A 22,672-nucleotide genomic window follows, 5' to 3' on the forward strand; every position below is an offset into this window, starting at 1 on the left:
TGGAGTCTCTCCTCTCCAACTTAATTAAATCTCAAAGTAATTGTCATTCCTCCTTCTGAGAGCGTAATTTATAAGGATAACAGACTTCGGCAATATATCTTTTTCGTTCAGGTTTTGAACTTTTCGTTTCTGTTCAATAAGGCAGAAATTCAGGTATTCTTACTGTCATATAATTTTTTTAATCATCTTTTCCCATATATACATGTATATAATATTTAATTAATTATTCTGGAGATTAGCTACTACTTTTAGGATAATATATATGATCCATTGCATGTATCTGTTCATGAATTAGAGGTAATATCTTTGAGTCATCCACCTTTGTTGCACAAGAACAAGATTTGTAGATTTTGATTTTTTTTTTATTATTTTTCTTTTGATCTTTTTATTATTATTTTTCATTAATTGACGGAGGAAAATTTAAACTTGAGGTCTCTTCCGGTTTATGTAAAACAAGTAACACATCCAATAGCTAGTTTGTTCAAGAAGAACCAGTATATATTGCACACTTGTAGGAGCTTTTGCTGGTGCATTTTTATGTTCCGGATAGTGATAGTTCATTCGGGATTTCTAGACCGCCTACATTTATTTAACTCTCTTGCTCATCTCTCATATATATTCTTGATTGTTTACATGCTAGTCAGAAGCTACAAACTAATACTCTAAATCCCTATGGAATTATTTCCTTTTTCAGGTAGGGTATATATAGTCACCATGGATTCGGTTAGAGGACAAGGAGGCATCCAGATGTTGCTAACAGCAGAACAGGATGCTCAACACATTGTGAACAATGCTAGAAACTGTAAATGCATGCTTATGCTAATTTCTCCTCCATTGTCTTTATGTTCATGTCAGTTTGTTCTTTTTTTCCCTTTAAATCTTGACATGGATCCTCTAAAATAATGTTACGTTCATCAGCAAAGATGGCACGCTTGAGACAAGCTAAAGAAGAAGCTGATAGGGAAGTGCAACTCTATCGCACGAATATGGAGGCTGAGCACCAAAAGAAAATTTCAGATGTACTAACTGGTCTTACTTCAACTACCCAAATATATCATGATCACTCCATTGTTCCCAAAAAAAATGTGATCCTTTTTTAAATGAGATAACAAACACATGAGGGGTCTTCAATGAATTTGAGATCCTAATGTATGATAAGTTTCTCTGATTAGCTATTTAATTTCTGCAGTCAAGTGGGAGTTCTGGGTCCAATGTGAAAAGGCTTGAAGAGGAAACTGATACAAAAATTAAGAACTTGAAAGAGTCAGCCTCAAAGGTCCAGTCGGATATTGTCGGCATGCTTATTAAGTATGTCACAACTGTGAAAACTTGAAGCGTCCGCAGGTTTGTAGAACTCATTTGTTAATTATGTGATATGATAACTCACTATCTTTAGTATTTAGTTGACAACTTCTCAATTCTTACATTAATTTGTGTTTTTGGGTTTTCTTCTTATCCAGTTACAATATATATGTGTAAAGCAAAGCGAGAGAATCCGGAATAAAGTGCATAACTAGCAGTCCGGCTAATATTCCAAACTCAGTCTTGTTACATCTCACTGAAGCATGTCTTAGCTTGCTGTAGTTGTGGAAGACTTTGAGAGAACGTTTAGTATTCTCTTCAACTTTGAAAATTATTAGGTTATTTATTTTTTATTCAAATGATATTCTAATAAATTTAATTAAGACTACGGGGATGAAGATTCAAATTTGGGTAAAGAGTGAGGAGCATACTACTCTAGACAACTTGCATGCACACAACCTGGGTCTGTTAACAGAATAGTCCAAGGAATACTGCCCCTTTGATATGCAGAACTCGACTAGATGCTAGATTTTATGTACAACCGAAGAAGAATTTAAAATTTTCTAGTAAGTTAGAGGTGTTTATATTGTTGTGATTTGGTTTAGAGTCTGGTTATAAGATGAGCAATCGAAGAACAAAGAATGAAGGATGAACAAAGAAGAATTTTAGAAATGGTTTCTTCCTCGCTGCAGAATATTGCAAAGCATATTCAATTGCTTCTCTCTCTCCAAAACTCACTCATTCGGTGCTTAACTAACCGTTAGAATCCAAGATGGATTCTCTCTCATTACAAAGCAATCTTAACCCTTCATCTAGCTAGTTGCTAGGATCATTACACCTGGCATTATCAGCCTTACTACTATATAACTTCTCACTTGGTATTTTAACTCAAGTGCATACACACATAAATACAAAAACTTATTCCTAATCAGCTATAGACTTACAATGCAACACTCCCCTTTAAGTCTAAAGTTGAATTGCTCTTATGTGGGACAATAAACCAAGTCAATGATGTTTTCCTGCAATGCATCTTTGATAAAATGGTACCTCCTGTCAATGTGCTTGTTCTTTTGATGAAACACAGAGTTCTTTGTAATGGCAATGGCAAAAGTGTTATCACAGTGAAGAGGAGTTGCTTCAGTTTGCAATTCTCCAAAATCCTTCGAAACAAACCTCAGCCATACAACTTGAGTTGTCGCTTTTGATGCACTTATGTATTCAGCCTCTACAGTTGAAAGTGCAACATAGTTTTGCTTAACTGAAGCCCAAGAGAACATACCACTACCAAAGGAATATGCATATCCTGATGTACTCTTGCTGCCCTCCAATGAACCACCCCAATCACTATCACAGTAGCCAATTAAACAAGCTCTTCTGCCCTTCACATACTCTAAGCCATAATCCAAGGTTCCCTTGATGTACTCTAGGCCATAATCCAAGGTTCCCTTGATATATCTGAGTACCCTATTTGCAGTTCCATAGTGTCTATTAGTAGAACAGTGCATAAATCTAGCCAATAGACTTGCTGCATACATTATGTCAGGCCTTGTTACAGTGAGGTATAGAAGGCTTCCCATAATACTATTATACATTTCCTCACTCGCAGATCCATTTCCATCATCTTTAGTTAGCTTCTCAGTTGCTACAAGAGGAGTTGTAACAAACTTTACTTCATTTAAACCAAACTTACTCAACAAGGAACTTGCATACTTCTTCTAATGAATGAAGATACTCGAGTTAGTTTGAATCACTCTTATCTCAAGGAAGTAATGAAGAAGTCTCAATTCTGTCATCTCATACTTATTTTTCATGTCTTCCTTGAACTCTTCTATCATTGATTTACAACTGCCAGTGTAGACTATATCGTCCACATAGATAGAGACAATCAAGATATCTTCTTCCCTTGTCTTTATGTACAGTGTTGGTTCACTCAAACTCTTCTCGAAACCACACTATGAGAAGTAGGTGTCAATTTCTCCATACCAGGCTCTTGGAGCCTGTTTTAGACCATAAAGAGCCTTGTGAAGCTTGGACACCTTGTTCTCCTTGCCTTTGACTACAAAACCTCCAGGCTGCTCAACATAGACCTCTTCTTGTAATTCTTCATTCAATAAGGCCGATTTCACATCTAACTGATACAATTTCCAGCTCTTTTGTGTAGCTAAGGCTATTAAGGTTCTAATAGTATCCAACCTAGCAACTAGTGCTTAGGTCTCATTGTAGTCCAAACCAGGCTTTTATGCATAGGCATTTACACCAGCCTTGCTTTATTCTTCAACACTGAACCATCAAGATTTAACTTGGTTTTGTAAACCCATTTAACTCCTATAACAGGTTGCTCAGTTGGTCTGTCAACAAGTTTCCAAGTAACATTCTTTTCAATCATGAACAACTCATCCTTCGTTGCTTTTAACCAGGACTCATCTTGTTTAGCATCTTCATATTTCTCTGGATCCATGATACACATATTACATTGAGCCAACACTTCATCCAACTTCCTCCACTTCAGTGGTGTATGATCAAATCCTTGAGTGTGCATTTCACTCAAGTTTGGCTTGTTCACATATGTCTTAGATTGAACTTTAAATTCTTCAACACTCAGAACTCTTCTAGATGGAGGTAATGCAAATGATGTAGGAGACAACACCATTATGTCACTTCTTTCTGTGATTGTGTCACCATAAGTAAAACTTCCAGTAGTGGAAGTAAGTGAATCTGAGTTCTCTTCCCAATTCCAAGTAGCTTCTTCATTAAATGCAATATCTCTTGACAAGACTAGTTTCTTGGATATTGGATCAAACACCCTATAACCATTTTCACAGGTTGCATATCCCATAAATACCCTTTTTAGGCTTTTAGGCTCAAGTTTATGTCTGTGTTCACTTGGAACATGTACATAGCACAGTGCACCAAATACTCTCAAGTGTGCAATTCATGGTTTCCTCCCAAAATAAGCTTCAAAAGGTGTGACATTATTCAAATCCCTTGTGGGTCATCTATTGAAGATATACATTGATGTATGAATTGCTTCTGCCTAGAGATAGTATGGCATCCTCTTCTCATGCAACGTGGATTTAGCCATCTCAATCACAGTTATGTTCTTCCTCTCCACTACTCCATTTTGTTATAGAGTATATGCAAGAGTGAACTATTTTTGTATTCCTTCATTTTCACAAAATAGATAGAATTCAAATGACTTGAACTCCTCTCCTCTATCACTTCTCAAACACTTAACCCTGAATCCACTATGTAGTTCTGCCATAGCTTTGAACTTTTTAAAACAATTGAATGCTTCATACTTGTATCTTAGAAAATAGACCCAAGTCATTTGGTGAGATCATCTATTAACAGCATGAAATACTTATTTCTAACAATTGAGTCATTTCATAGGTCCACACAGATCAACATGAATGAGTTCAAGTGAAGCATTTGCTCTTTGCGCTTGATTTCTTGGAAACTCTTCTCTATGTTGTTTTCCATATTGGCAGCCTTCACAGACTCCATTATAGTCTTCAAGCTGAAGCAAACCATGCACCATTTCCTTGTCTCTCAATTGTTTAAGACCACCAAAATGTAAATGCCCGAGTCTCTTGTGCCAAGTCTCTGTAGAGTGAGTGACACTAGCTTTCAAGACAATCTGATTCTCAGGTAGTAGAGTCAATGGATAACATCTGTTCACTTTCTTCTTTAGTTTCATAACCAAACATTCCAGTGATGGACCATCAAACACACTGCACATTCCACCACCAAACACCAAAAAATATCCATGCTCATCAATTTGACCAACACTGAGCAAGTTCTCCTTTAAACCAGGGAGGTAATTACTTCTCTAACATACTTTTTGCCCTTATTTGTATCAATAACCAAGGATCTCATTCCTGCAATATTCACAAGATCTCCAGTTGGCATTTGAACTTTGCCAACTATATTGGTTCTAACATCAACAAGCAATTCCACATCTCCTATCATGTGGTTGCTACAACCACTGTCAATGTACCACTCTCCATTTACTTTGGTCTTAATAGTTGCATTATTAGCATAAAACAGATTCCCGGTCACTTCCTTGGTTTGCCTTATTTGCCTTTTGCACTATTTTAGTTACAATACATTCTCTAGCCCAATGCCCAAACTTATAACAATTGAAGCATTTTGGTTTCCCTTTGTATCTGCACTCACCAAAATGGTACTTAGAGCACACCTTGCACTGAGGCTTTGTAACCTCTTGACTCATTGACTAAGATGCATTCATATTCTTATAAGTATTCACAGAAGATTTTTGCTAAAACTTTGGTTTTGATTCCCATTTTTTGCCTTTTGAATTCCAGTTTCTTTGAAATCTTGATAAACCAGAATAAGTGCCACCCTTGTTTTCTTCCTTTGGATTCACAGAGAGTGAAGCAAAAACTCTCTCAGTGGTGTCAACACTGTGCAAATCAAACCGTTGCTCTTGGCTTTTCAAAATTGCCATAATCTCGTGCAATTCTACGATCTCCAAACATTTTGTATTATCAATAACCAGGCATATAGGATCATATGGTTTACTAAGGCTAATCAAAACTTTATGTACAAGTTTTTTATTAGACAGAATTTCACCAAACATTTTCATCTGATTAATCAAGTCATTTAGCCTAGTAAGATACCTAGACAGAGTTTCATCATCACGCATTCTAGCCTCGAATTCACGTCTCAGATTTTGAAATTTCACAAACATTACCTGATCACCACTATGGTACTCTCCATACAACAAATCACATGCCATCTTTGCTGATTCGGCATTGGCGATTCATGGGAAGATTTGATCAGAGACAGCATTCTAAATGATTCCCATAGCCTTTGCATCTTTCATCAACACAACAGCCATTTCTTCATCTCCATCATCCTCTGATGATCCTTCAACCTTCTTCTTCTTCGAATCGGAGATTTTAACTCCCTTCTCCACTAGATTCCACAACCCATGTGATTTGAAAATTGTCACCATCTTGATTCTTCAGAACTCGTAGTTCTCATCGGAGAAAATTGGAGCTCTCACTTCCGAGCCTCTAGATCCAGACATCTTTGGTCTGAATAAGTTGTTTTCTCTTCACCGAGCTTGGAGTAAGCTTCGATTTAGCTCAATGAATTCACAGATTTACGCCCAGGCTCAGATGATTGAACCTAGCTCTGAGGTCATGTTTATATTGTTGTGATTTGGTTCAAAGTTTGGTTATAAGACAAGCAATCGAAGAACAAAGAATGAAGGATGGACAAAGAAGAATTTCAGAAATGGTTTCTTCCTCTCTGCAGAATATTGCAGAGCATATTCAATTGCTTCTCTCTCTCCAAAACTCACTCATCTGGTGCTTAACTAATCGTTAGAATCCAAGATGGATTCTCTCTCATTACAAAGCAACATCAACCCTTCATCTAGCTAGTTGCTAGGATCATTACACCTGGCATTATTAGCCTTACTACTATATAACTTCTCACTTGGTATTTTAACTCAAGTGCATACACACATTAATACAAAAACTTATTCCTAATCAACTATAGACTTACAATTCAACAAGAGGATTAAGATGGAGTAATTCTAGAAGGCTGATGGCTAAAACTTATCCATGCTAAGCCTGTTAAATTTAAAAATTGATGGGATTAGTAGAGTAAGTTTTCGGCATCGACCTTCTAGAAACATACACCATCTTAATCCTCCAACATAGAATACAAGTTTAATATTATATTATCTTTTTATTGCACATGAAATCTAGTTATTTAGCTAGTCAGTCCAGTTCTTCTAGTCCTCCATGTTAAACATGACTACAAAATCTAGCAAAATCCAAAGCAAAACTTATGTAATCTACTTGCTTGAAATATAAAGTTGCAAGGGAAAAAATCCTAACACCAGCCAAAGGTTGGGGTCAGCAGCAATCATTTGTGAACTCTTCTTTGTCATTTTCTCATTAGTTCTAGTAGTGATCGCTCTCTTGCTCTATCGAGAAGAGTCTTCGTGGTTGTAGTCCATCTCACCTTTTGTCGAGGAGAGCTTTTTTTAGTGGTTATAACTTACTGCTCAACATATGATTTTAGAGCTCAATACGTACTGTCCACATCAGAGGTGATAGTTTGTGGTTTTGTGTGCTTGGAAAAGAACTATGGTGAAGAAACTTGGCTTTTGTTGAAGGCGACTCGATGATGCAAGAGGATCTACCAAAATAATTAATTATTTATATTACTAAATTACTTAAAACCATAAAAACCCAATAGTTTATAATTTGTTATAAACCGTAAACAGTTGATGGTTTTAACAAGTTTGAGGTTTTAAGCCATTCATTCTTTATGGTTTAAAACTAGTTACTATTTTAGTTTAGTTAATTTTAGTAATCAAGTATTGTATGAATAAGTAAGTTATTGATTAAAATGAATCAAGCAATTCTGTAAGCAATTCAAAGCTTCTTTATTAACTTCTTCATTTCCTTTCTTAATTAGTTTCCTCTCATTTAATAAAAGTTCACTTCCAAATAGAAGTCGAGACTCCATATTCCTAAAGTGGTATCATAGTATCAAATTCGAAAAGGGTGACGGTGGTGTATGGTCCTGACTCACGGCAAACGCAGAACTTTGGGAGAAGAACTTGTTCTGTTAGGATAGCACCAAACCAAATGAAACCAACTCAAACTAACCCACAGGAAATTTATCAAATGAAATGCAAGAACAAAAATATAAAAGACACCATGATTTTAACAAGGTTCCTCAATAGTCAATGTAACAAGAGTACGTCCTCGGAGCAGTAGGAGCTCACCCAATAATCCACTATCAACCAATTGGGAGTTTACAAAGTGTTGGCAATCTCACAACCCAAATAACCCAATACACCCAATAGCTCTCACACACTACATAAACAAATAGAGAAAGAAATATAATGAATAATTTATTCTCTATACATATAGCTCAAAGCTATTACAACAACAACTACTTTGGTGGATGATTACTAACCAAATGAAGCAGCAGCTTCTTCTTCCTTTTGGGCTCTCTGCAACTCTCCCTGCTCTCTGCAGAAAAATGAGCTCTCACTTCTCTCTTATTTTCCATCCGAAGAAAACCAATAATTATGGCTTTGAAAAAGCCACAAAATAAGGAAACATAATCATGATGCCTCCTCATCATGATGTTCCCTCATCATTTTGTCTTTCATTCTTTTGTTTTGTTTAATAGCCAAAAGTGGATGCCAAGTTGGCCACTAATTTGGCCACTATCCAACAATCTCCACCTTGGCCAAATTCCAAAATCACCATGATAAGCCAACCAACACAAAAACACTCCCAAAAACTAGCAAGAGAACAACTCATGCCGAGCCAAATGCTCCAAAACTCCTACTGCTCATCGCCTTCTTTATATAGGCAAAATGTGAGCCAAGTTCAAGCAATGAACAAACTTGGCTACACCAACAACCTTAGTCAACATATCAGCGGGGTTGTCTTTAGTTGGAATCTTCTAGAGAATGATTTCTCCTTCACCAACAACTTCACGAACAAAGTGATAACGCACATCTATGTGCTTGGTCCTCGCATGGTGAACCTGATACTTAGCCAAATAAATGGCACTCTGACTATCACAATGCACCTCCACCTGCTTCTTATCAACCCTCAAATCTCTAATCAGCCCATGTATCCAAATGGTCTCCTTTATAGCTTCAGCAACTGCCATATATTCAGCCTCTGTAGTAGATAAGGCAACAGACGACTGCAAAATGGACCTCCAACAAACTGGCCCTTTAGCCATAGTAAACACATAGCCTGTAGTAGACTTTCTTCCATCCAGATCACCTGCACAATCTGAATCAACATAACCAACTGCAAAATGACCAATACCAGAGTCACATCTCTCAAAGCATAAACCAACATCTCGAGTACCATGGAGATACCTCAATATCCACTTAGCTGCTTGCCAATGCTCTTTACCTGGATTATGCATATATCGACTCACCATGCCAACTGCATGAGCAATATCCGGTCTAGAGCATACCATTGCATACATCAAACTACCAACCAAATTTGCATATGGTATATTTTTCATTTGCAGCTTCTCTTTATCAGTTTTAGGACATTGTAGAGAACTCAATTTAAAATGAGGAGCCAATGGGGTACTAACCGGTTTGGTTGAATCATGAACTCCAAACTTCCGAATCAACTTCTTAAGGTATTGTCTTTGATTCAAACTGACCAAACCCTTCGCTCTATCTCTAGTGATCTCCATGCCAAGGATCTTCTTCGCTTCACCAAGATCCTTCATCTCAAACTCATTCTTCATTTGCTTCTTCAATTTTTTAATCTCTTCAACATTCTTTGAGGCAATCAACATATCATCAACATATATCAACAAATAAATGAAATACCCATCTTGCAACTTCTTGAAGTACACACAATGATCATATTGGCTTCTAGAATAATTTTGGCCTCTCATAAATTTATCAAACCCCAAATACCATTGCCTTGGAGATTGCTTCAAGCCATAAAGTGATTTCTTCAATTTGCAAAACAAATTCTCCTTCCCTTTCACTATATACACATCCGGTTGACACATATAAATCTCTTCATTCAAATCACCATGTAGGAAAGCTATCTTCACATCAAGTTGCACAAGCTCAATATCATACTGTGCAACAAGAGCTAACATAATGCGAATTGAGGAGTGCTTCACAACCGGAGAAAAGATTTCATTGTAGTCAATGCCCTCCTTTTGTGCATACCCTTTAGCAACTAATCTTGCTTTGAATCTCACATTGCTTTTCTCATCAGCATCTTCCTTCTTGGCATACACCCATTTGCAACCAATATCTTTCTTGCCCTTAGGCAATTTAGCTAACTCCCAAGTCTTGTTCTTCAAGAGAGAATTCATCTCATCACCCATGGCATTGCACCACCTCTCCTTTTCTTCACTCTCAATAGCTTCCTCAAAATTGGATGGAATCTCATCAGTGATAATAGGAAGAGCAAAAGAAACATAGTCACTATACCGAGCTGGCTTGGTAATTTGTCTCTTTTCTCTGTTCTTGGCAATAGACTATTGAGGTGAAACTTGCTCTTCAACTTGAATAGAAGCTTCAAGTTCAACTTCTTCAACATCCTCATGGTTTCCAACTTCTTCACTTGTAGTGGCTTCGACATCAGCGGAAATAGGATTTGAAGTACCAGAGGCAACTTTCTCAAGCTCCACCTGTTGGACATCTTTCACATTCTTCTCAGAGCCTTCGTACATACTTTCTTCATCAAATGTCACATCTCTGCTGATTACAAGTTTTTTCATCTCTGGGCACCACAACCTGTAACCTTTGACACCACTACTAAAACTAATAAAGATAGCCTTTTTGACTCTAGGATCAAGTTTATTTTCAGTCACATGAAAATAAGCAGGTGAACCAAAAATACGGATATAGTCATAATCAGAAGAAGGTTTTACAGTCCATACCTCTATTGGTGTCTTACCCTGAACAGCAGTTGAGGGTAACCGATTGATGATGTGACATGCATAATTAACTGCCTCTGCCCAAAATGACTTGCTTAAACCCGACTGAGACAACATACATCTAACCTTCTCAAGCAAGGTTTGATTCAATCTTTCTGCAACTCCATTTTGTTGTGGAGTTCCTCGGACACTAAAATGTCTCACAATCCCTTCCTCTTTGCAAACTTTAAAGAAAGGGTCGGATGTGTATTCACCACCATTATCCGATCTCAAAATCTTAATCTTTCTTCCAGTCTGGTTCTCAACCATTTTCTTCCAACCCAAGAAAATGCTCAACACCTCATTTTTGTGCTTCATAGTGTAGACCCAAGACCTTCTTGAATAATCATCAACAAAGGTCACGAACCAATGTTTACCACTCAAAGAGGGAGTCTTTGTAGGACCCCAAACATCCGAATGCACATAATCAAGAATGCCCTTCGTCTGATGTACAGCAGTACCAAACTTCACTCTAGTTTGCTTCCCCAAGACACAATGCTCGCAGAAATCAAGCTTACAAGTCGTGGCACCTTTTAGAAGACCTTGTTTCACAAGCCCTTGTAGAGCTTTCTCACCGACATGGCCTGATCTCATATGCCACATTCTAGTAGTATCAGAATCGCATGTGCCCATATTTTCTGAGACTACAGATGTTTCACTTGTCATAGTGCTTCTTTGCAATAAATACAAATAGCCACATCGAGGAGCTTTCATCACAACAAGTGCACCATAAGTAACTTTCAATGTCTGCCCATCTGAATGAAACCTGAAGCCCTTGGATTCCAAAGTACCCAAAGAAATAAGATTTTTCTTCAAATTCGGTACATACCGAACACCTGTCAACTCTTTAACCATGTCATCATGCAACTTCAAACGAACTGTACCAATCCCTTTTGTTGTGCAAAGATTGTCATCTCCCATGAACACAACGCCACCATCAAACTCTTTCAAGCTTGAAAACCAATCCTTGTGAGGAGTCATATGATGAGTATAACCCGTATCTAACACCCATTTAGTAGCACAATCAAATGATGAGGAAGTGGTTAAAGTAAAATCAGAAAAATCTGTTTCAACCTCAGCAACATTAGCTTCAGAACTTTCTTTGCCTTTGGTCTTCAATCTAGGACAATCTTTCTTCCAATGGCCCTTATTATGACAAAAGGCACATTCATCCCTTTCCAAAGGTTTTCTACCTTTAGAGTTTCCTCTAGGTCGAGACTGTGATTTTTTCCTACTAGAAGATGATTTCCTCTCTGATGATCTACCTCTAACAAATAAAACTTCAGAGGTACTATCATGATTTTTATCTCTATGCCTCATTTCATAATTCATTAAGGCATTTGACACATCTTCAAATTTCACAGTTTCTTTACCATGCATAATAGTGGTAACAAAATGCTCATAAGAGTCCGGCAAGGAATTCAACAATATTAAGGCCTTATCTTCATCCTTAATATCCTCAAACAAGTCGGCAATCAACTTATTAAAAGCATCAAGGTGTCTAATCATTTTTGTACCTTCTTTGTATTGGAAGCGGTAGAGCTTTTTCTTCAAGTGTAGCCGGTTCTCTACACTCTTCGTCATATACTTGTCTTCCAATTTTTGCCACAACACACTTGCTACTGTCTCCCGCATCACAAAATACTTCTAAGTTTTTGCAAGGCACAACCGAATTGAAGAGCAAGCCCACAAATTTAATTTCTCTCATCCCGGCTTCGACATAGCTTCTGGCTTCTCTCCCAAAGCGGCAAGTAGATCTTGTTGAGCCAACACATCTTTGACCTCACATTGCCACATCCCGAAGTTGTTTGTGCCATCAAACTTTTCCACTTCAAACTTTGCATTTTGCACCGTAGTTCTTGCAAACCCGGAGCTGCTTCCAAAAGGATTCTCATCTTGCCCGTCTGACATTTTGGCAACTAGACAGTACCCAAGAGCAACCAGTGCTCTGATACCAATTGTTGTGCTAGGATAGCACCAAACCAAATGGAACCAACTCAAGCTAACCCACAGGAAATTTATCAAATGAAATGCAAGAACAAAAATATAAAAGACACCAAGATTTTAACGAGGTTCCTCAACAGTCAGTGTAACTGGAGTACGTCATCGGAGCAGTAGGAGCTCACCCAATAATCCACTATCAACCAATTGGGAGTTTACAAAGTGTTGGCAATCTCACAACCCAAATAACCCAATACACCCAATAGCTCTCACACACCACATAAACAAATAGAGAAAGAAATATAATGAATAATTTATTCTCTATACATATAGCTCAAAGCTATTACAACAACAACTACTTTGGTGGATGATTACTAACCAAATGAAGCAGCAGCTTCTTCTTCCTTTTGGGCTCTCTGCAACTCTCCCTGCTCTCTGCAGAAAAATGAGCTCTCACTTCTCTCTTATTTTCTATCCGAAGAAAACCAATAATTATGGCTTTGAAAAAGCCACAAAACAAGGAAACATAATCATGATGCCTCCTCATCATGATGTTCCCTCATCATTTTGTCTTTCATTCTTTTGTTTTGTTTAATAGCCGAAAGTGGATGCCAAGTTAGCCACTAATTTGGCCATTATCCAACAGAACTTGCAAGTTCTTTAAAGGTTCATAGAAAACCAAGAACTAAGGGAGGAAATATAACAGGAGAGAATACCGATAGAACATCTAGTGGAGAGGAATGAATCACCAAATTCAAACAACAAGTTCAAACTTTGATCACAGAGTCATTTGCTAAACTTGTTGATGGCTTTAAGTCTTAAAATCCCTCTAGTGCATCCACTTCACATGAGACTCATCAAAAGCTCAAGAAGAGGAAGGATGAAGAGATAGAAGACGATGATGACAACAATCCCGAAACAGAAGATAACAAAGAAGAATTATTGGGCAATAATAAAAATAAAAAGGAAAACTAATGAAAAGGATTTGAAGACTTTGAGTTTTAATGATAAAGACAAGATAAAAGGTAAAATGAATACTACCTGGTTTGACTTTTTAGTGTAAAAATGTGGTTTTTCGTTAAAGTGAACATTACCGCGGGCTTTTCGTTAAAACTCTCATAATAAAACTCTCGTAGATACCTTAAAATTGATTTTAAGGTCAATATCCCTGTTTACAGAGGGTATGTTGATGCAGAAAATCTACTCAAACTCTTAGAAGATCAAATTTGCAAGCTTGAAACTTACAAGTCGTGCCCTTACATGGTGGAATCTTACCAAAAACGGTATGATATAACTGAATTGACTTAGAAGGAATTCAAGATGATCTTGAGAAAACAATTTTATCCAATTGACTACGAAGAAGAAAGATAGTACAAGTGGCAACACTTCCGACAAAGGTTTGGGCAAATTGTTCAAGAGCATACTACTGAGTTCCATAACCAAGCTATGGTTCCAATACAGATGGTTCAAAAAGCTTCAAATTTTCAGCATTGATGAACGAGTACATATGCATGTATGGTGGTAGATTGAGTTGGAAGGCATTATCACCAATTTGTTTGATGATTTGAACGGTCCATAGCGGATAGGCTTGAGTTTCTTTCCTTCTCCTTGTAACTGCTCTTTACCAAGACGTAACCATAATAGGTCACCTTTTTTGAAGTTACATGGCAAATAATGCTTGTCATGGAGACTCATACATCGCTGTTGAGATCGTTGCAGTTATGCTTCCACTCTGGAATGAATCTTTTTAATCCATTCGAGAAATTTTTGTGCTTGAACATGTTCTTCTCCTTCTTTTCCACTAAGTACATTGTCACTTACAGAGAATACCATATCAAAAGGACTTTGTGGTAGAAAACCCAAACAAACCTCAAATAGATATTTGAGTGTAGAACCATAATGACCCTATTGAAAGAAAATTGTAACTAAGGGAGACTTTCATCTCAAGTTTGGATGTTTAGAATTATAACGCGTAACAAATGTACCATCTTTTGACAATTAAATATATATTAATTATATATTAATTATATATTAATTACCAATTAATTATTACACCCCAAAGCCCAACCCCAAGGGTGAGCCCAATTTTAGTCTCCAGGCCTATTACTCCAATCACTTTCTTTAAAGGACAAAACCTTATAAAGTGATAAAATCTTTTGGGAATGGCCAATGTGGGACAAGGAAATTTCTACTTAAACTACTCAAATTTCCAACATTACATTCTATCACAAGGGCCAATAAAATTTTTGAATGGTCTAACAAACATGAAGAATCTTTCTAGTTGTCAAAAGGGAAGATTAGTAAAGGCCCGGTGTTAGCATTGCCAAATCTGTAGAAAGCATTTGAAGTGAAAGAAGACGCATCTAATTATGTCATGGGGGTCATATTATTTTAGGACGGCAAGCCAGTTGCATACCATTCTGAGATGTTTAGTGGACGTACCAGTGCTGAACTATCCGACTTATGACAATGAGCTTCATGCATTGCATCAAGAAGTTAAGCATTGGAGAGTTTACTTGTTGGGGAAAGAAGTCGTGGTTCGCTCAGATCATAAACATCTTCAATGTCTAACTACACAATCTAAATTACAGCAAGCTTGACATATAAAGTGGATGTCTTACCTTCAACAATTCAATATTGTGATCAGGTACAAGAAATGAGTAACGAACAAGTTGACAGATACATTATCTAGACCTCGAGCACCAGTTAGTTCGCATTGTTGGTGGCTATGCAGATTCAGCCGATAGTTCATTCGAAGTACACCAAAGGTGCCACAAATGGTGATTTCAACTCCCTTATGCCAAGCTTCAACAAGGAAAGACTAGTGAGTTTCAACTCAAAGATGGGTTGATGTTTGAAGAAATACAACTGTGCATTCCTGATGATGGTAATAGATTGCAGTGGGTTCGTGAAGCTCATACATCTAAAGAAGCCGGACATTTTGGGGTAGAGAAGACGTTGTTGAATCTTCGCCGATATGTCTTCTAGCCGAACATGCATCTTGACGTTTCTTGATATATAGGTGGTTGTGTTCTATGCAACACACCGAAGCTTTTCATCAGAAAGTGAGGTTTATATTTGCTATTACAGGTACCTAGCCGACCTTGGGATAACATTTCGATGGACAGATTGCTTAAGACTAAGTCTAGATATGATTACTTATTTATGATTGTTGATCATTTCAGCAAGATGGTGATTCTTATTCCATGCAAGCAAAGCATTACTGGAGAAGGAGTAGCTAAGTTGTTTTTCCAACATGTGGAAACATTTTGGCTTACCTACATTGATTATTTCAAACAGAGATAGTCAATTCTTAGGCCATTTTTGAAGGTCAATATGGGGAATGTGGATACCAGGTTCAAGCATAGGACTATGGTATATTTGTAACGGGTTATAATTCTAAACATCCAAAAACTTGGGATGAAAGTCTCCCTTAGTTACAGTTTTCTTTCAATAGAGCCATTATGGTTCTACACTCAAATATCCATTTGAGGTTTGTTTGGGTTTTCTACCACAAAGTCCTTTTGATATGGTATTCTTTGTAAGTGAGAATGTACTTAGTGGAAAAGAAGGAGAAGAACATGTTCGAGCACAAAAATCTCCATGACAAGCATCATGTGCCATGTAACTTCAAAAAAGATGTCCTATTATCGTTACACCTTGGTAAAGAGCGGTTACAAGGAGAAGGAAAGAAACTCAAGCCTATCCGCTATGGACCGTTCAAATCATCAAACAAATTGGTGATAATGCCTTCCCACTCGATCTACCACCATACATGCATATGCACTCGTTCATCAATGCCGAAAATTTGAAGCTCTTTGAACCATCTCTATTGGATGATGGTCCTGATTAAGACACTCGTCTCCCTTCAATTGATAACTCAAGGATGGATCAGCGAGAAGATCTTTTGGAAGAGGACATTATCTTGGAGCAAAAGGTTCATGAAACAAGGCATGGGAAGTATGAAAATTTCCGCATTGGCAGGGCAACTTCCTAGCAAGTCAAAGTGGTATAGTCCAGACAAGGCAGAAACTGAGTTTCCTCATCTCATGATTTAGCTTGATCAAGAGCTCAAGTGTCCTAAATGGGGTAGTCATGATCCAGGAGGATCTATCAAAATAATTAATTATATTATATTAATAAATTATTTAAAACTATAAAAACCTAATGGCTTATAAAGAATTGTTATAAACCATAAAAAGTTAATGGTTTTAATGAGTTCGAGGTTTTAAGCTATGCATTCTTTATGGTTTAAAACTATCTAGTATTGTAAATAAGCTCATTGTGAGGTAATTTATCTTCTCCCCTTATTGTAGATAATATGTTTGTTCGAAAAAAAAAAGTATTTACTATTTTAATTTAGTTAATTTTAGCAATCAAATTTTGCATAAATACTTAATTTATTCATTGAAATGAATCAAGCAATTCAAAGCTTCTTTATTAACTTCTTCATTTTCTCTCATTTAATAAAAGTCCACTTCCAAAAAGAAGTTTTGGATCACTCATTCTAATGTTTTTTTTTTCGACGATTGCAAGATAACTAGAGGATAGAGCGGTCTTTCGCTCATGATTTCGTTGCACAGTTTGACGGTCGGATCGTGCATAAAGATGGTGCTAGCGAGAAAGGAAAACATTACGAAAAGTATGGTTGAAGATTATCGCCTGATACCGAAACAAATACAAACACTCGGGTTGTTGGACTGGGTCTCACTCGTAGTTGTTTCATATTCCTTATATCCGTTTAAGGTAACATCAATAGGCTAACTACTATAAGAGTTGTTTGGCACTTTTGACATAAAGTCCCCAGAATATATATAGAGGACACACATTTTTTGGTACACTTCCTTAGGGCTCTCCATAATGTATTTCAATTATTTAACTATTTATCTTTTAGGTCTTTTCTCAAAGATAATCTCTATCAAAGATCAGCCAAAGACAAAATCTTATGACCGCTGGATAAATGATAGTCATTATATAGTGTTTCTTTATAGAATCATATTCATCTATTTATTTCACTACAAGTGAATGACTTGATGATTTTAGAATTTTTTGCAAATTATATGAATGAGGAATTGAAATATAGATGGTTCGTACCCTTAAAAAAAGTTTACGAAATACAAACCACAAGAAAATGTGTCAAAAAATGTATCACCGATCCTAACCCAAAAATGAAGACAACTACTATCAGTAAGATTCAAAACCTACACAAACCACCAACTGGGAAAAACATGAAAACGCCAACTCCTCCAAGCATGCCCTTAACTTTTTCAGTCGCGTTCATTTGTACATAGCTTATATATATGTACATAAGGTAAAAACTAGGGTAAATTACACAAAATTACCTCAATTATAGGACGAACCACAATCTCATACCTAATGTTTTAAAAGTTACATTGTCATACCTTATTATCTTACGAATTTGTTGCAATGTCAGACATCCGTCAGTTTTTTAATTAATTTTTCTGTTAAATGCTGACGTGACCGGAGACGTAGGCCACTCCCTAACTCAACTGGATTAGAAAATTAATTAAATATTAAAAAAATTAAAATAAAATTATTTAAATATTTTTATTTAAAAATGTAGGACCCACCCCTCAAGCTCATCACCCTCACCCTTCTTCCCCATTTTAGTCCCCAATTTTTAATTTACTCAAACAAATCAAATTCCAATTGGAATTTCGCAAACTGGGTGTGCTCTATAGCTACCCCTTTGACACCTCTGATGTGCATCCATCTTTTTCTTTCTCTCCTGTTTCGAACACGTGGTGGCAATTTGGGGTCGGAGAAAGCTTCGGGCTTTGCTCAACTGGATTTGTGGGTTTTGGCTCAACGAACATGAGGCGGCTACGCTGGGGCTCTGGGTTCAAAGGGAGAGCGGGTTCGATTGGGTTTCTGGGGTTTGGTTTGAGGTCCAATGAGGTTCGGTGGTGCAGGAACATTTCTAGGCTTCTTGACGTCAGCTCGGTGGGTGAGGTCAAGCTCAGCGTGGGTGCGGAGAACGAGGTTCGTGAAGCCTAGGGCTTGGAGCTTGCGGACAATTGCGGAGCCGACAAGGCTTCTGTTGCAACATGAAAGGGAGAAATGGAGAAAGGGATAGAGAATACGAGAGGAAAGGGGGGAGAGAGAGGGAAGGGATGGTGGTTTTGGGCACAACAAGAGAGAGAGAAGTGAGGGGGAAGAAGGAGACTACATGTGGGTGAGGTTGGTTTTTTATTTTTTCTTTTTTTTTTTTTATAGAAATTCTTTTAAATAATATTTTAAATGAATTAAAATAATTTTAATAATTAAATATTTTATTAGTTGTTTGACCATTTGCACAAGTTGACCGACATGTTAGCAAAATATAGGCCCTGCATTTGCCACGTCATCACATAACGGTCAATTTGACGGATTAATTAATGGAGGTTTGACATTGCAACGAATTCATAAATTAAGGTATGACATTGCAATGTTTAAAACATGAGGTATGAGATTGTGGTGCAACACATAGTTAAGGTAGCTTTGTGTAATTTACCCTAAAAACTATGTGTTGATGCACAAAATCAGCGAGGACTTTGGTACAACAGAAAGTGTCAGGTTTGTGACCTTCGCTTGGTTGCTTCGATCACTAGTGAAGATAAGTACGTAAATGAATAGGGACAGGGAAGCAAACACAAGATGTACGTGGTTCACCCAGATCGGCTACGTCCACGGAGTAGAGGAGTTCTCATTAATTGTGAAGGGTTTACACAAATACATAGGTTCAAGCTCTCATTTTGTGAGTTCTAGTGAATAGTTTAGTACAAAATGACATTAGAGATTATTGTGGGAGAATGATCCCTATTTATAGAAGAGAGTTTCTAGTTTTGTTCTAACATTGACACGTGTCGTGTTGTGATTGGCTTCTGATGTTGACACGTGTCGAGCTGTGATTGGCTTCTGATGTCGACACGTGTCGCATTGTGATTGGCCTCCTGGTTGAAGGGAAGCTCTTCTGGGTCCTTGACGGTATAACGTTGACCGGTGCTCAGTAGTTTCGGGATTGGTCAAGTATGGTACAAACAGTGCTCCCCTAAGTTCCCGAGTGAGGGAAGCTCCTCGGTTGGGGACTTGCAAGATCCAAGCCATTGAGTAATCACAAAACTTCTAAGTACTGAAGTGTGGTATCATTTTCACGTGCTTTATCTGTCTCATATGTAGATGTGGCATCTTCTCTGGAAGTACTTTTCCTCCATCCATGGGTGGTATCTTTAACCGATGAAGATGCACAAGGTAATGTATCAATTTCACTTGAAGCTTACTTGTAGTTTCGGGCTTGGTCAAGTGCGATACAAACCCTATAGTAGGAGTCCCCCAAGTAACCGAGCTAGGAGATTTGTCGAAAAAGGTGACAGACAAGGTAAGCAGTCAAACTTCCAAGCAAGCAACCCAGGATCGGAGGTTCGACTTTGGCTTCCGGTTGATTGTTCTCCTTCTCCTTGTCTCTCATTCAGCTGCCAGGATAAGGAGAAGCAAATGGAGAAGAGATGATATGAGATACTTTTGCTTTTGAAGAAGTAACTTTCCACAGGCTTATTCTTGAACTGTGCTGGAGGGTTTTCTGGTTCCCTTCAGAGTATAAGGCCGACTCAAGAATTTGAGGGTCAAAACAAGTCCATCAAATCTAGAGTACGTTCGACCTTGATGATATGGGATACTTTTGCTGTTGACAGAATAATGAATGTGGTATGGAAAGGTGTTGTGCTGTAGTGATCTGTTTCAGCTCACCGTTGAACCTTCTGCTTCAATCTTTTGCATGGCAGAAGTGGTGTGCAACCTTTGCATTTAAATGGTCATTCAGAACATTCCTTCATAGTGACTCAACCACGCTTGGCAGCTTCAGTGTAAAGAGCCAATATCTGATCAACTGTCATGAGGTATGTGCTGGTGGAATTCATGACCTTGACAGCAGTTGAGGATGAGTTCTCGAGAGCAATGCTAAGTAAGCAACCAGGCAAAGGTCTCAGGCAGTCAGTTTCAGATTGGAGGTTTGATTTCAGGTTCCGACTGACTGCTCTCTTTCTCTTTGTCCGGCAGGTGTGGACAAGGACGAAGACAAGGACAGGGAGAAAGCATGATATGGGATACTCTTGCTTTCGACCATGATGATATGAGATACTCTTGTTCTTGGTGTGGCTTATTTGCTGAGGTATTATCGGGGGGAAATAAAGCTGAGTATTTAGAGTGGTTATGTTGAGGGTGCATTCTCGAATGCGAGAAAGGGTTGAGCATTTTTGCAAGTTTGCATGTCCGTTGAGGAGGGAGGTCGATGTATATAGGGATTTCCCAATAAAAGTAGTAATGCTATTCCTTTACCCTTCTTGGTCACAGCAATGTAGTGGGAGCTACCGGCTTCACGTGTTTTAACTTTGTCAGAGCACTTTGAAAAAGTGGTATGTGGTATCTGGAAAGCTGATGTTGCGTGTGAAGATTACAGACAAGCTTTATCTAAGGAAATTTGGCTCTCGAAGTTCTGAGAGCTGTGCCTCTTCGGTTTTCGAACAAGCAATCCCGTCAGGGATCTGGCTCTCGAGATTCGGAAAGCGATGCCGCTTCGGTTTTTGAGAAAGTAATTATGTTGAGAGTCTTTTCTCGAATGTGAGTAAAGGTTGGACGTTCTTGCTAGCCTGTCTTGCCACGGAACATGGAGGTCAACACACATAGGGACTTTCCAGTTGTCAAGCAGTGGTGCTGTTCCTTTACCCTTGTGGGTAATAGTAGGGTAGCTAGAACTTTGAAATTCTCGTGCCTAAACTTTGTCAGAGATCTTTGGCAAAGTTATATGTGGTACCCGAGGAGTTGATGGTGCGTGTGGAGAGTGGTGATTGAACAGTAAGATTCACGTGTTTTCTACTTCACCAGAAATCTTCGACAGATTGCCCGTAATTTCCGCAAAGCTGAGTGTACATGTGACAGGTGCTGACGAGGCTAAAAAAGCAGGTGCTTCTTCGATTTCTGAGATCGGCCCTCGTGGTCTCTAAGTAGCCCAGCTTTTGAGAAAGGAAGCGCCTCTTCGATTTTTGAGATCGGCCCTCGTGGTCTCTGAGCAGCCCAGCTTTTGAGAAAGCAAACGCCTCTTCGATTTCTGAAGCTCCGTCGAGTGCAAATTTTTATAGAGGCTGGCATTAAGTTCCACAACACACCTAAATCTCCACCAGTAGAAGCTCCATTCTTGCACTTCTAAGATCTTGATTTGTCTGGCCTCTTCTCTCTTCAACACCTTTGAAAATGTCTGGCCCCTCCGACCGTCGTTTTGACTTGAACCTTGGAGAAGAGGCAGCCACGCCTTCTCCAGACAACATATGGCGCCCATCCTTCATATCCTCTACTGGTCATCTTACCGTTGGGGATTCTGTGATGAAGAATGATATGACCGCTGTGGTGGTGGCCAGGAACCTTCTCACTCCCATAGATAACAGACTACTTTCCAAACGGTCTGATGAATTGGCTGTTAAGGATTCTCTGGCTCTTAGTGTTCAGTGTGCAGCTTCTGTGTCTAATATGGCCCAACGCCTATTTGCTAGAACCCGCCAAGTTGAATCATTGGCTGCTGAAGTGATAAGTCTCAAACATGAGATTAGAAGGCTCAAGGATGAGAATAAACAGTTGCACAGGCTCGCGCATGACTATGCTACAAACATGAAGAGGAAACTTGACCAGATGTAGGAATCTGATGGTCAGGCTTTACTTGATCATAAAAGGTTTGTGGGTTTGTTCCAAAGGCATTTATTGCCTTCGTCTTCTAGGGCTGTACCGCATAATGAAGCTCCAAATGATCAACCTCCAATGCCTCCTCCTTCTGGGGTTCTTTCCAGTACTGAGGCTCCGGATAACCACCCTCCGGTGCTTTCTCTTTCTGGGGCTCTACCGACTGCTGAGACTTCCCCTAAGCAACCTTTGTGAAGGCTCCCTCTTGTTTGTTTATTTTGATTCATGT

General features: G+C 38.3%; 1 protein-coding gene across 2 annotated transcripts; it reads left to right on the top strand.

Annotated features, from left to right (window-relative positions):
• Positions 1-17,627, top strand: LOC126602267 (V-type proton ATPase subunit G-like). Of its 2 annotated transcripts, none has more exons than XM_050269100.1 (5): positions 1-153; positions 695-802; positions 919-1,019; positions 1,190-1,344; positions 17,254-17,627. In XM_050269100.1, exons 2-4 carry the CDS (start codon positions 715-717, stop codon positions 1,331-1,333), a joined length of 333 nt encoding a protein of 110 aa, XP_050125057.1. In that variant the 5' UTR covers positions 1-153; positions 695-714; the 3' UTR covers positions 1,334-1,344; positions 17,254-17,627. The 2 variants fall into 2 exon arrangements, with proteins under 2 accessions (XP_050125057.1, XP_050125056.1); XM_050269099.1 differs by lacking the exon at positions 17,254-17,627 and adding an exon at positions 1,461-1,710 and having other exon boundaries at positions 5-153.
• The last annotated feature ends 5,045 nt before the right edge of the window (positions 17,628-22,672 follow it).

The sequence above is a fragment of the Malus sylvestris genome, chromosome 15, assembly GCF_916048215.2.
Source record: "Malus sylvestris chromosome 15, drMalSylv7.2, whole genome shotgun sequence".
In the NCBI taxonomy this organism is placed as follows: domain Eukaryota; kingdom Viridiplantae; phylum Streptophyta; class Magnoliopsida; order Rosales; family Rosaceae; genus Malus; species Malus sylvestris.